Genomic DNA, 13936 nt, shown 5'->3' with positions numbered 1-13936 from the left:
GAATTTTTATTTTCATTGTCAAAATCACGTTCATAGCTGAAAGCAACGCATCGATTCATCGAATAACAGTTTGACATCGAATTGCTTTCTCATAGCTGAATAGAGAGAGAAATAAAAACATCGTATGTGTCTCAAAATACATGTTTTTCGCACAAAATGTGTATTTCGGGTATGATTCACGATTCGAAATTCCGGAAATAGTGATTAGAGTAGGTTTGACTTCGATGACATCGACTGCAATACATGTTGCATGGACGGAAATATATAACTATATACAAATCTCTCAAAATGGATGAAGTAAATGGTTGGAAAAAAAGAAGAACGAACAAATGCAGAAAAAGAATTGAAACTCACCTCGGTATACAATCTGATGGTGTCCTATCCACTTCCCACGCAGCAAACAATTTCATTGGAACTGGTTTATTCATGTTGGCTAAACGTTCCAATCGTGTCGGTTTCTCTGCTAATACCTTCGACATTTTTGTTTCTTTGTATTGATAGATCCCTTAAAAACTTTGGTTACTTGGTTTTTATGACTCTTCTTAAATTTTATTATATCGTTTGTTCGACTCTTCTTCCTCCTCTTCTATTGCGGTTTATTTAAACAAAAACCAAATGTTATTAGTCGATGTTCTTTTTTTGCATGGAATATTAAATATAAAACAGCACTGAACAAAACATCGTTGACAAAAACACCTTCTTCTTTTATTACTATTACAATTGCACCGATCGTAAATTGCTTGAGTTGAAATCGAAAATGAAATCGAAATTGGATGCGATAGTGTGCTGTTGTCGTCGAAATAATATTGCACACGAACAACGCATTTACAATGTAGACGAAGAGATAAAAACAATTGTCACTATGTCATTTCGTGTCGATTGATGATTTCTGCTTGGTTTTGCGATTTTCTGTTCGTCTCTTGTTGCTCTTTTATCGTTCGATATTCTGTTTTTTTTTCTAGTTTCTCCTTTTGCCGTGTGCAATTTCCGTGAAATGATTGAGAATTGTTTGCTTGCACACAGTCACAATGGACATTCAAGAATGAATTTTATACATATATGTGTGCTGTGCATGTATCATCGTCTGATCTCGTTGACATGTAGCAACATTTTAGTTTAGATTTGATGTCAATGTTGGCCGTCTTGATTTTGCATCCATTGGCTTATGCATTCACTTTAATTTCAGTAAGATAGCGCAACGCATAAATAACCAATGCAATCACCAATAATCACTGTATATGTTTACTTTGTCGTTGAAGATTCGCCACTACATTTAGATGTTGGCTGCCCCACACTCGCTATTCAAATACACAAACTGTCGTCTTTTCTTTCAGCTTCTCGCACAAGTGTCACGATACTGATGCTTTTGGACAGGGGTTGTTTACAATGTGTTTTATTTATAGTTTTATTGGTTTATGTCATTTTTATTTTGCAATAACATGATCAGATTACATGCAGTTTTGGATTTTGTGTATGCGGTACAGATGCAATCGGACGATAATTTGTGATAAGCGATTTTGTATGGGCAACAAATGTCTTCGGCTATTAAAAATGCTCAATGTTCATATGTTCAATTTTGTGGTATGTTCAAATGATTGTTGTTGTTTTAATTTTTCGTCTGAATTATTTTTCTGTTATTGTTGTACACCGAATATATATGCTCAACACGACCCAGATTTATACCAATGAAATCTTATTGAATAAACAGTCAACGATACAAAACGCATTATGTCCAAGTACACAAATTTGTGTACACATATTCATACGACACTAAGTCATACAGAAAATATTGAAAAAGAAGAAGCAAATGTAATCAAACTCGCGCACCCGTTTCGTTTATGCTCTTTGTTACACAAATACACTCTCTGTCGCACACACACACATACAAAAAAACACATTACATATGTGTACACACGTACACATCCACTTTTACTCGCGCATCAACGACACAGACACGCGCTTACTTTACGGCAGCCACTGTTTGAGCGATTTGTCCAAAAGAAAAACCGAGAGAGCCAAAGTGCGAGAGATGATGAAGTGTAGCGACACTATTATTATTGTTTAAATAACAACAAAAATTGAAAATCGAATTTTTCTTTATCATTTAATTTCGGTTTCGGCCAAAGAGACTGGAAGCCGATTCGCACAGCATAGCAGCTTCACCGAATTGAATGTTGCACAGATGAACTGAATCCACTTTTATTTATACACGCATTCAATATTTTTCTTTCACATAAATATTATTATTTACACTTTGACAATATATCGCATTCATTGGTGTTTTTTTCTTTCTTTCTTCTTCTTCTCTTCTCTCTTCTTTCTTGCTCTTTCTCACTATTCTTATTTATTATTATTATTATAAATTTTTGTTTTAATATTATTGATTGAATTTGAGTTGTCGGATTGCAGGAAATCGGTGCTATTTCGGTGCATTTCTATGTTTTATTCGCACAATTATTTTAACATTGATCACATATTAGATTATTTTATTTTGATTATTTTTATTTTATGGTTGTTGTTCAGCATTCTCTCTATTCTTTAGACGAATTTAATTTGTGCGCCGATGTGTATGTGTGAGTTTAATTTACAGAAAGAATTTTGTTTTTTTTTTGTGTTTATCCGACGAGTGTCGCACATCTACTGAATGTATATATTTTCAGCGGGTTCAGCCTGAGCATTTCGGTAGCTGTCAGTGTGTGCTGGGATTGGCGTGCATATGCTGGTATGTGTATGTGTGTTTGAGTGTTATTGTTGTTTTTTATTCGTCTCTCTGTTGGTTTCGTTCGTCATTCACACATTTTGCACGATGCTATTGGAACAATTCATATAGCATTGAAAAAGTGTTTCCCGATGGTAGAATAGCCCTTGACATTCGCATCGCCAACGATGCGATACCACTATACATCATACATACCAAAAGTTATTAAATTCTTGATGATTGAAAGCACGATGTCAACATTTCAATACAGTTCAATAGATGGCGCTAGAAAAATTTACCTCAAATTCTAATACATTTCGCAATAAAAAAAGAATTATGCAGATTTTGTACGTACATATACATAATGACAAAATAAGATTACAAACATTTGAAAAGTTCAAAATGGTGATCGATTGGATTCTTATTGCTATATTTTTATTCATTACACTTGCAATTACTGTAATATTCCGGAATTTCCATCATAGTTTCAAACTCGAGTAAAATTCAGACGGAATAAAAGTCAATTCTAATTTAATTAAAATAGTTGAGTGAAAAACTAGTTTGAATTCAATGAAAAATTCTATTTTTTACCGTATTTTATTTCTTATTTTTTTTATAAAAAAGGAATGTACGAAACAGTTTTCTTTCAAGATGTAAAATATGGAGAAGCCGAATTACTTGAAGATGGTACATTTGGTGGTAGCGGTGATATTCCCAAATGTTGTTGAAGATGACTGTGTGTTTTCCATACATGTGCATGCAAATCCGGATAATTACTTTCATATGTTGTCATTCGCTCTTGATTTGGATCCTGTGAATACTCCAACATACTTTGCAAATGACGAATATAGCTAATTGCAATTCTGAAATGTTGTGAAACAAGGTTCGATTAACATTTTATTCTCTGGCCGTACAAAGTAACTGATTCAGAGTCGATGCCAATAAAACTTACCGAAGGCATTCAATTTTCGAATATTTTTTGCCGGACGGTTTGGAAATTGGTAGTTTGGCACGTAGCAAATCAAAGGCTCGATTCATATCACGCATTCGGGTTCGCTCTCGATCGCATGCTGTTTTTTTATATTCTACAAATTTATATATTTTTTTTTACAACAAAAAATGTGTAATTCATAACACATTCACAATAAACAAAGAAAACTAAATGATTTACCGTTCGAATCAACCGTTGTATCATTTTTCTGATACAGCGCTGTTGTTTGTAGCGATGATACAATGTGTGGATTTTTTAAGGCTCTTGGGCTATAATTTTCCGGAAGTGGTTCTGTGCAATAAGATATCAAGATATAAGATTGGAATTACTTTTCAAATGAAAGAAAAATCGGAAATGATCCCTTTTATTTTACAATGAAAACAAACAATAATCACCTTTAGTGGCAAAAGATGATGTCACAGTGATGGGTAGTTTATCAGTTTGTCCGCACCAGTTGGCATTTGATAACCGAACGATGCGTTGCTCTTGAAATTCAGTGAATGCTGGATATGGTGGCGATACGATATCATGTTGAGCTTTCCAATGGCCTAAATATGGTTGATTGTTAATCGATGTAGGCAATGCATGCGCTCGTGGCGGTGGTATAATATACGTTGGTTTTGGTCGACTAACGCCGCCAATTTCAAGTATAGTTTTTGGTTCGCTTGACTCTTCTTCCATCTCACAAATAATTAGACCACGCGATGGAATTGCAACTGGATGATGAATTGTACTCGTCATTGAAACGGAATTCCTTTTTTTCTCGAATTTTTTTTTATTCGATTTGAAAATGACTAGTTTTAAATTCACACACACCCACCGATCAACATTCAGTCGAAATGAAAGCGAAAAAAAAAATGGTCGTTGAGCGAAATCACTCAAAATTCAAATTCAATGAAAATCAGTTTCGTTGTTTAATGCTGTAAATATTTAACTTCGCACTATTGTTACAACTCGAACGAAATATTTGAATTGTCTGTCACACACTTGTGGATACGTACGATTTTTTTTTATCAGTATGTTTCTGTCGATGGAACTTTGTGAAATGGATTCATTTTCGTTTTTATGAAATTTTATTTCAAATAAGTATATTCACATACATATTTTCTTCGTCGTTCGTCTATTTCTACTGTTCGTGTCTCATCCATCCGTTTGTGTTTCAATTTTTTTTTTGCCCTCATCATAATATGTGTTTTCTTCGGTTCAACCTGTCGATCGACCGTCTCTTTGTCTAGGTGAATTCTCGATGCAAACGCGCGTATGTATTCGTGTTGGTGGCAATCAACATCTGTTTTTCTTCTCGTTCCGCTGATGTGAAATGATAATATGAGTGTATATTGTCGATCCGTTGAGTAACCGTTTTCATTTCTGAACCAATAAGGTTCTGTTTTTTTTAAAAACTGTCCTACCCACCGTTACATAGAACAATGTAAGCGTGTGATCGAGAGTGAAAGAGCGCGCACGTGTGCATTCTTTGAATATTCATAACAACGGATCGTAAAGAATATATCGATCACAATTACCAATGATAAAGAATTGTTGTTTATTATATGGAAATCATTTAAGAGTTTTGTGGAAACTGCTTCAGAATATTGTCAATTTGCGAGGAAAGCACACTCATGTCGCATACACACATATGCCGCCATGTGAAAACAAGTAGCAAATGTTTAATTGAAATTATTTGATTGGATTTAATGAAATCGAAACATTGGTAGATAAAAAAGAAACGGTGGACAGCAAAAGAAAATCGACTCTGAACGTAGATTTCAACATTCTCTAGAATTGTATTAAATAGGGTAATGTGTATTTTGGCGTTGTGTCAACACAAGTGTTTTTTATGAATCATACGTTTTTTTATATACATTTTTTTTTGCTTTTGTTGCTGCTACTGCTGCTGCTTTATTCTATCTTGCGTATTTGTTCACCTTTTCTTTTCAGTTTCATTACAGATTCAAAATTTTATTGTTCGATTGTTGGTTCATTTTTTCGTTTCGATTTTACTGTCGTCGCCTTCATCGATCCACTTTCATTTTCTCACATCTACAAAACCATACAACTCAACAAGTGCTCCAAATCATCACTTCGATAAATTTTTATTCATAATAAAACAAAACAAAATAAAATTCAATACATTTCTGTAATATTGTCAACAATTTTTTTTTCTTTTCATTTTGTTTTATTTTTCTTCGTTCAACTCTTATCGTTTTCATTAGAACAAGCTTGTTTGTATAAAATAGACTTCGGTTTCAATCAATAAAATAGAAATCATTTGAAAATTTGCAACGGATGTTTTTGATAATGGTTTGAACAACGAAATATATTTGGTCAAAGGACGCGTGAAATTAAGAGCTCATTTTTTTTCGTAGGTGTTCTTTTTCCATTTATTATGTGACATCAAGTCTCGCCAACAAAAGTGTCACATACGGAAGTTGACGATATAAACAATAACGTATGCCATATAGAATTGTATACAAAAAACCATGACTCTGTGGTCAATGCATGTGGATGACAAACAAAGGTCCCAACCAAACGCAAAAGAAAAGAAAAAGAAAAGAAGAAAAACACACATACTGAATGGAAAACAAAAGCTGCCATACTCTTGCTACTGTTGACACGCTGTTTCTATTTTTTTCCATCTTGTTTTCTTTCGGTTCGTTCGTTCATCGATGGTAGCATTGAACGCAAATAATACTCTGATTATGATGACTTCTTTTTTTTATTATTTAAAACAAAATACATTTTGAAAGCGATACGAAAAACTAACGATATTGTTGAATCATTTCAATTTTCTTCGATTTGTAGTGTATTCCGTTTTCTTCTATTTGACATAAATAATGTGCAACGAAACAAATTCTTTCAAAGCATTTCTTTCGGTCTTTTTTGCGTATTATTGTCGATACATGTTCGAGACACAAACATCCGAAGAGAGTGCAATGCATACAAATCATTTAATTGTTAAAATGACATTTAATGGTAATATATTTGGAGTGGAGAAAAGACAAGAGGAAATGACCGTACGTAGTTCAGTTTAGTTTAACACACAATTTTATTATTCATGTTTACGTTAATCATATTTGTTTGTTTTAAACCATTTAACCGAAGCAATAGTCAAAATGCGATGTATATTAATGAGGCCAGTGCTGCATTTTGTGACAATGCATTTCATTTTCTTCATTTCTTTTGTTTTTAAGAAAGAAGAACTAGTGAACAAAATATATATAAATAAATACAATATTTATAAAAAAAACTATTTTGCTAATCGAATTTAAGTTGTCTGATCGCCATGAATTGATCGAGTACATCGTCGGTGACCAATTTTCGATTTGTTTGATGTTCGGCCACAATGGGTTGTAGTGTTTCTATTGCTTTTGCTTTGAGTTCGCCACTAAGCATTGTGCCATTTGTATATGAAACGCGAATTCGTTCCAATTCATCGTCATCGGGCAGGAAGAAACGTAATAATTGAAATGATACATCAACATTTGTGTTTCCACCTTTGGCACGATGCTCCTCAACAGTTTGTTGACCACCAGAGAATGCATGCTTATTGATCTATGATTAAAAGTCGATTAGAATTATTTCGAAATGAATCAATAAAATATGCGTTACCTTGGTTTTTATTTGTTTTGGAGTATCTGTTAAAAAGACGGCCGAATTGGTGTCACTGGCGGACATTTTCGTTTTGGCGCCTTGCAGTGCCGGAAAGAATGTGGAGTGTATGAGTGCCGGTTTGGGGAAGCCAAGACGCGGTGCCACATCTCTTGTCATACGAAAATATGGATCTTGATCGATTGCACATGGAATTAAACAGTGCACCTTTTTATCACCAAAAATGAACGGAAATGTCGATGAAAACGATGGTGTTGCCTGCACCGCTGGAAATGCGATTTTACCAATCGGGTCCGAATCACCAAAACCAAAAATACCTTTCACTTGATTGAATGTTACACATTTTTGAATTCGAATCATATTTTGGTAAAAGGCCGGACACTTTCTGCGAATTTGGAAAATACGATTTTTATTTTTTTTGCTCATTTAGATTTTGGTGTCAATTTATCACATACCCAACAAAATCCAAATCCGAAAAGATGAATGTTTTATTGACATCAAAACCCATTGCAATAATATCTTTAGCATTTTCTCTCGCTAATTTCATTGATTGTTCAACTTTCAAGTCTTTCCATAGTGTTTTCTCGTCATCGGTTAATTGAATGACAAGAGGCACATTCAGTGTTTCTTGTAACCATCTATAAAAAAATACATTTTGTCGACAAATTAATGACAACATTCGATTGATGGCGATGAAAAAAAATATGATTTACTTTGTAAAAATAAAGGGGATGAGATGTCCTAAATGCAATGATTCTGACGACGGTCCGCGGCCAGTGTACAAATAAAATGGTTTTCCTTCTTCTTTCAGCCGCAATATTGTGTGCAAATCACGGTGTGAAAAGAATATACCGCGACGAATAAAGTGATGCACGGGCTTACCGATGACTTGTTCGAATCGTTCAATGATTGCGTCATCAACTTTTGAACTACCAAAACGCTCTGAAAACAATTATTTCAATTATATGACATTTCTTTCATTCCATTCAAAATATAAACAAATTGAAAGAGTGAGACAAACAGGGGCAATCAATTCGGTGATGACATTAGATGCTTACGTATCAATTTGTCGTAATCAATGCCGGTATCTGATTGACTTTGTACACTCCATGGATCAACAAAATCATCACTCTCCTCCAGTTTGAGTGCATCAATTGCTGTTTCTGCTGCTGTATTGTTATCAACGCTATCACCCATTTTTTTGTTCCAATACTTTTAATGTATAAACTATTTCAGTCAAAACAAATATGAACAGACGGCGTGTGTGGCTTTGTGAATATGTCGTATACGTTTACTAAGCGCTTTGTGTTCACACACGTTTTTTATGAACGACAGCACATTTGACACATGAATACCGCATTCAAATTGACAAAATGACGTATTTCAATGGCTCGTTCACAATCGAACAATTCGATGACGACGCCCAATGTACTTTTATCGAAGCTTTTTCTTTTTATTTGTTGTTTTATTTTTTCAATATATATTTTGATTTGCTCTTTTTTAAATAGCCAAAATTACAATGTATTTAATTAAAGTGAATGGAATTGATCACATAAGTGAATGGAATTTTTTTAAAAGGAAAACGAAACTGCAAAAAAAACTGTCATTTTTTCACGTCGTCGAGGAAGCGTTCAATTGCAACTCACTTCATGCACATTTGTCGGATATTTATGTTCAAGTTTCATTTCATTCGATTATTGACATAATATTTCCCATACACTGAAGCATTTTTTGGGGGAACATTTTTTTTCTTTCATCGTTAAGGTAATTTATCATAGCAAATATAAACAAAAGTACATAAATTGCTGAGACCATTATCTATTGTCAATTCACGTGTGGAAAAATGGGCACCGAAGTGATAAATGTTAGTTTTGATGTGTTACAAGAAGAGCTCGACAAAGCAAAATCAACTCTAAAAGGTTTAAATGACAACATCAGGCGAATCAGTGGCCGAGAGCCACCCGATCAATTGAGGTTAGTTTTCAATATATTTTTTTCTTAATTTCTTTATTTCACGTTTGAATTTATTGATTAACACATTTTGTATAATATTTCCGTTCTTACCGTGTGTTATGTTGATGCGATTGAAATGAAAAATCCAAAAACATCATCAAAAAAAAAACAATCATTACGTGTATGTTTGTAGAGGAGACCGCAAGCGTACGTTAGACAGACGGGCCGATAGAGATCGTAATGACTATGCCGCCCAATTAGATTCACGGAATCGATTGAATCGAGACAGAGAAAGAGATCGTGATAGAGATCGGGATGGTTCACCGCCGCCGGCAAAACGAAAGCCAGAAACAAAATCGGTGTTTAGTCGATTGTCAGGACCATCAAGTGGTCGTGATGATGATGCAAAACCAAAATTAAATTCACGTATTATACGGGAGCTGCCGACCAAAGAAGAAATTGTCGAAGCACAGGGTAGTGATCCAGCATCACGGGCTCGTAATCGTCGGATGTTTGGTTCGTTGTTAGGTACATTGCAAAAATTTTGTCAGGAAGAGTCACGTCTTAAACAAAAAGAACAGAAAAAAGCACAAATCGAAAAGAAACTGGAAGATCAACAGAATCAAGAACGTGAAATTATGAAAAAAGAACGACAAAATTTGTACAACAATCGAAAGCGACAACAAATGGAAATTAAGATGTTGGAAAATAAAATGAATTTGATGAAAGAGTTTGGCACATGGGAAGAATCAAAAAAGCCGCTTATGAATTTCATTCGAACGAAGACCAAACCACGTATTTACTATTTGCCAAAAGTTATGGATAAACGCACCGAACGCAAATTGGATGAATGTAAACGTGATATTGAAAGTAAGTTAATTTTTTTTCATTTCTCTTTCAGACATGTACACACACAAAGAAGCCAATTGACCATCCATCATGCCATAAAACATAATCATGAATTGCGGTCAATGGAACATCAAGCATATTTTGAGATGTCTAGTGAATGCAAGTGAATCGCCTAATTGAAACACGCACCCCACAAACAAATCGAATTCATTCGATTGTGAATCAATTCATAATGAAATGAAGCAAATGACACGAAACAATACTCTTTTTATTGTGTGTGTGTGTGAATTCATTCACATTTTGTATACATATTTATTATTATTATTATTCGGCCCTTACGAAATATCGAACATATTGAATATTGCATTGACACCGCAACGCGCTATTGTATGAGATATTGTGTAAATGATCGAATCGACAGAGAATGATAGCGCGTACTTGAGTATGGTTTTAATGTATATATGAGTCATATGTTCCGAAAAATTGAAATTTTCCGACAATATTCTCTTTCGCTCTCTCTCTCTCTCCATTTTTCAACCAACGTTTGAACACATTTTCGCATTGAAATAGACCATGAATTTGTCGGCATTCACAATTGTATCGTCATTTTTCGTGGCGATTTCATATTAACGCACCACATTTCAAACAAGTGCAAACATATTACTTTTTGACGAATTGACAGATAGTGGCGAGCAAATGTGTTTCATTCATTTCCAATTTCTCGATTTGGTCGTGTTGCTTGTGACTCGCATTGAAATATGAAATATTGTCGTGTTATGCGGTACACGAGTTGGTGCACGAATGTATGCATATTTGGCCGCACGCATATGGCGGTAACAATAGAACTTTCGAAGGCAACGTTTCATATCACAATGAATCTGAATATTTTAAAATGAATGCTCAATGCTTTCAGTTTTCGAGAAATTGACTCACACTCACTCATCCATTCTGTCGTTTGTAACTTTTCATTTAATTAGCCCAAACAACGCCATTCACTTACATTTGATCGAGATGAAATTGTGGCCGTGTACCGTGGTAAGCACAGTACATTTACAGTTGCGAACAGCTCATAAATATCGTTCGATGTTGGTGGTCCGTGTGATGTGGATCGTGAAATATTTCGGACGATACACAAAATTCATGCGAAAGCAAGTAAAATGTGGATATGCGAAGCAATATCCAAAAATAATCGCCATAAAACATTACTTGAATTATTTTCTCAAAAATGAAAAGCCCATATCCCGATGACATTTGACCAAAATGCTCACTTCAATATCTCTGGGCTACTATCCACTGGTGCCAAAGTGAAAACAAATCGAGAGAATATTCCGATACTCAAAATACTCACATAAACCAAACTAGACAATCGGCAAAATATGTAAATAATAAAACATAGTTCGTTGAAAAATATACAGCCATTTGAATGAAATACCATTTTACATTATCTACATAAACGATGCTGTAAATAGATAATAATGTGAATCGTTTGCCGCGTGAATGTCGAATGCAAATAGTTACATTTGCCCGACTCTTTCTCTCTTTTTAGGTTTGTGTGTGCATTTGTATATTATTTAGTCGATTGCCGCTGAAAATGGCATCTATTCAAGCGATTTATCAAACAGTGCGCGTTGACCAAAGTGACGATCTCTCTCACTCTCTCTACCTCGAATGTTTGCCAAAAAAAAATCACCGGCATCGCTATAGAGGCAGACGGTTGCCAAACAATTTTGCATATCGTGGTGGCTATTTTGTCGATGAAAAAAACGTATACATGCGCAAACTGAACAAAATATATACAAATTTAATGAAATGCAATTGTAGCTGATGTTGGCTTTTTTGCCGGTTTGCAACACACACACATACACCCTCCCCAAATCATTTGTGATAACATTCAGTTCGGCATCTGGGTCTTTTTCGGTCACTCTTCTCATTTCATTTTCAAAGTTTAATTCAATATGTGTGAATTTCGAAATTGAAACATGATTATTAGTTTAATCGCAAAACCACATTTTCCATGGGGCTCGTAATCAACTCATTTGATTTAAATTTTAAATTGTAGCATTGGTTCAGAAATTTCGAATTTATTACTAATAAATGCGCGTGCTGCATTCATAAATCATCTAATTGCGACATCCATACCACAACAGATTGTGACTCAAAATGAATTAGCTCGCGCGCGCTTCTGTGTGCATGTTAATTTTTGGGGGATTTTCGAAAATTGTCTCATATGGAATGGCATATATAATTTTGTTTTTATTCACTCTCATTCTCTGAGTGTTTTTTTTTGTTATTCTCTTTTCATCGTTTTGCATCGTTTAGAACAAATTGAAAAGCGGCGTGCTGAGGTTAACGAAGAAATGGCCGAAATTGTTAATCGTTTTGAAGCCGCAACGGAAACACTGCAACCAATGTCCGATTCGCATAATGACAGTGCTCAAAATAATTCGTCATTGTTCGAACAAAGTTCATCGAACAATCATACGGAGGACGATAGTTATTATTCAAATAACTTTAAATCGGTTGGTGGCAAACGTAACGATGAATCGCTGAATCATGGGAATGATAGCAGCAACGATGATGATGATGATGCCGATACAAACGATGAAGAAAGTCACTCCAAAAAGGGTAAGGCACTCCATTTTTTTTCGTCTTCTTCACGGATAACACATAATTTAAAGTACAAAACAAATAAAAATCCAACAAATTTTTTTCTTTATCTGTTTTTTTTATTTGTCTGTCTTTGCAGTCGTAAACATCAAAGTTGAAAAAGATGATGAACAATTTGAAAAGAGTGAAGCTAGTTTATTGATTTCGGAAGTACAGCATTCCGATAATGAGGATAATGAATCGAAACCACAACGAAGTCGTTCATCCAGTCAAACTTGAACCACACACAATTTTGAGCAAAGTTCAATTTTTATGTAAACAAACAGTACCGACAACACACACAAACACATATACATTCACCGTACTGAGGAGTCATTCTCTTTTCTGTTTCAATCGATACATTTTATTTTATTGAAATTGTTTGAACTGGCAAGTTTTTTTTTTCGTTCCACAAAGAAAAAAGCCCGAGGTGATCGCTGTTAGAAAATTGAGACAAAAAAAATCACAACAACCGATCTACAACTGCAGCCATCCACAATTTTTGAAAGACAAATACAATAGTAACAATAATAAGAAAACAAATAATCACACTTGACAAAACAAAAAAAATTTATGCCGATTTCGAATGAGGAGTCTTGCATTTTGAAGAAAAAAAAAACAGTTCTATTTTAGTTTGTATTTCCAACCTTTTATGTTTAGCGTGTATCTCATTGGTTTTATATGCTATAAATCAAATAAACTTAAATTCTCACAAAAAAATAAAGGCAATCACTGAATTCTATTTACCTCATCGCATAAAAAAGAATACATTTATCGAAAAATGCACGGCGAGAGAAAAATGTGTAGGAAATGATAGGAATTGAGACGAAAAGGAGTCAAATATCGTAATTATTTAGCAATGGCAGACAAGAGAAAATGCCATAAATCATGGCATTTTTCGTGATTGCTGTGTAGTTGTCGTTGTCGTTGTCGCCACTACGCTTCACGCTCGACAAGTCAAAAGGAGAATACAAGTCAGAAAATTGGGAACGAGATGGAACAATTTATGTACAAAACAAAACAACAACAACAAACATTCAACTGATACATTGGAATAAAAGTATTATAAAATAAATAAAATATATTATATACTTTCGTTTGGCAAAAATCCGATCAAAATCACAATCCAGCAACCAAAAACAAAGCCAAATGAATACTGCCAACTCAAGATCTATTTATTGCGGCCCGGC

At 34.4% G+C, this 13936-nt stretch overlaps 4 protein-coding genes across 6 annotated transcripts in view; 1 reads left to right on the top strand and 3 right to left on the bottom strand.

The window, feature by feature from the left end:
* LOC116338677 (phosphofurin acidic cluster sorting protein 2) overlaps positions 1–2628 on the bottom strand; it is a 49331-nt gene extending 46703 nt beyond the window's left edge. For both annotated transcript variants that reach the window (XM_031764091.1, XM_031764098.1), the window contains exon 1: positions 355–2628. In XM_031764091.1, coding sequence (XP_031619951.1) covers positions 355–479 — 125 coding nt within the window. In that variant the 5' untranslated portion in view covers positions 480–2628. The remainder of the gene's footprint in view (positions 1–354) is intronic.
* A 636-nt stretch (positions 2629–3264) lies between these two features.
* Positions 3265–4804, bottom strand: LOC116336896. Of its 2 annotated transcripts, none has more exons than XM_031761102.1 (4): positions 4085–4804; positions 3870–3980; positions 3651–3768; positions 3265–3561 (listed from the first exon to the last, which is right to left on the bottom strand). In XM_031761102.1, the coding sequence occupies exons 1-4, from the start codon at positions 4428–4430 to the stop codon at positions 3345–3347; spliced, it is 792 nt and encodes a 263-aa protein (XP_031616962.1). In that variant the 5' UTR covers positions 4431–4804; the 3' UTR covers positions 3265–3344. The 2 variants fall into 2 exon arrangements, with proteins under 2 accessions (XP_031616962.1, XP_031616954.1); XM_031761094.1 differs by having other exon boundaries at positions 3651–3783; positions 4085–4792.
* Positions 4805–6700: 1896 nt separating this feature from the next.
* LOC116352055 (tryptophan--tRNA ligase, cytoplasmic) lies at positions 6701–8644 on the bottom strand. Its single transcript, XM_031784313.1, has 5 exons — positions 8357–8644; positions 8012–8240; positions 7754–7936; positions 7299–7683; positions 6701–7241 (listed from the first exon to the last, which is right to left on the bottom strand). The coding sequence occupies exons 1-5, from the start codon at positions 8493–8495 to the stop codon at positions 6945–6947; spliced, it is 1233 nt and encodes a 410-aa protein (XP_031640173.1). The 5' UTR covers positions 8496–8644; the 3' UTR covers positions 6701–6944.
* Positions 8645–8989: 345 nt separating this feature from the next.
* On the top strand, positions 8990–13444 carry LOC116337398 (pinin). Its single transcript, XM_031761930.1, has 4 exons — positions 8990–9272; positions 9445–10121; positions 12420–12725; positions 12847–13444. Exons 1-4 carry the CDS (start codon positions 9142–9144, stop codon positions 12984–12986), a joined length of 1254 nt encoding a protein of 417 aa, XP_031617790.1. The 5' UTR covers positions 8990–9141; the 3' UTR covers positions 12987–13444.
* The last annotated feature ends 492 nt before the right edge of the window (positions 13445–13936 follow it).

This window comes from Contarinia nasturtii, unplaced genomic scaffold, assembly GCF_009176525.2.
Source record: "Contarinia nasturtii isolate CC-2019 unplaced genomic scaffold, AAFC_CNas_1.1 Cnas_scaffold_78, whole genome shotgun sequence".
NCBI classification, from domain to species: domain Eukaryota; kingdom Metazoa; phylum Arthropoda; class Insecta; order Diptera; family Cecidomyiidae; genus Contarinia; species Contarinia nasturtii.
This window is presented reverse-complemented; position numbering and strand designations above follow the sequence as displayed.

Excerpts from the sequence above, each read along its gene's own strand:
- LOC116336896 (XM_031761094.1), bottom strand. The coding sequence starts at position 4,430 with ATGACGAGTACAATTCATCATCCAGTTGCAATTCCATCGCGTGGTCTA. Across the intron at positions 3,981-4,084 it reads ATCATCTTTTGCCACTAAAG|AACCACTTCCGGAAAATTAT; the intron begins GTGATTATTGTT and ends CTTATTGCACAG. Across the intron at positions 3,562-3,650 it reads TCGAAAATTGAATGCCTTCG|AATTGCAATTAGCTATATTC; the intron begins GTAAGTTTTATT and ends ACAACATTTCAG.
- LOC116352055 (XM_031784313.1), bottom strand. The coding sequence starts at position 8,495 with ATGGGTGATAGCGTTGATAACAATACAGCAGCAGAAACAGCAATTGAT. Across the intron at positions 7,937-8,011 it reads ATCCCCTTTATTTTTACAAA|ATGGTTACAAGAAACACTGA; the intron begins GTAAATCATATT and ends ATTTTTTTATAG. Across the intron at positions 7,684-7,753 it reads TCGGATTTGGATTTTGTTGG|AAAGTGTCCGGCCTTTTACC; the intron begins GTATGTGATAAA and ends CCAAATTCGCAG.
- LOC116337398 (XM_031761930.1), top strand. The coding sequence starts at position 9,142 with ATGGGCACCGAAGTGATAAATGTTAGTTTTGATGTGTTACAAGAAGAG. Across the intron at positions 10,122-12,419 it reads ATGTAAACGTGATATTGAAA|AACAAATTGAAAAGCGGCGT; the intron begins GTAAGTTAATTT and ends TGCATCGTTTAG. Across the intron at positions 12,726-12,846 it reads AGAAAGTCACTCCAAAAAGG|TCGTAAACATCAAAGTTGAA; the intron begins GTAAGGCACTCC and ends CTGTCTTTGCAG.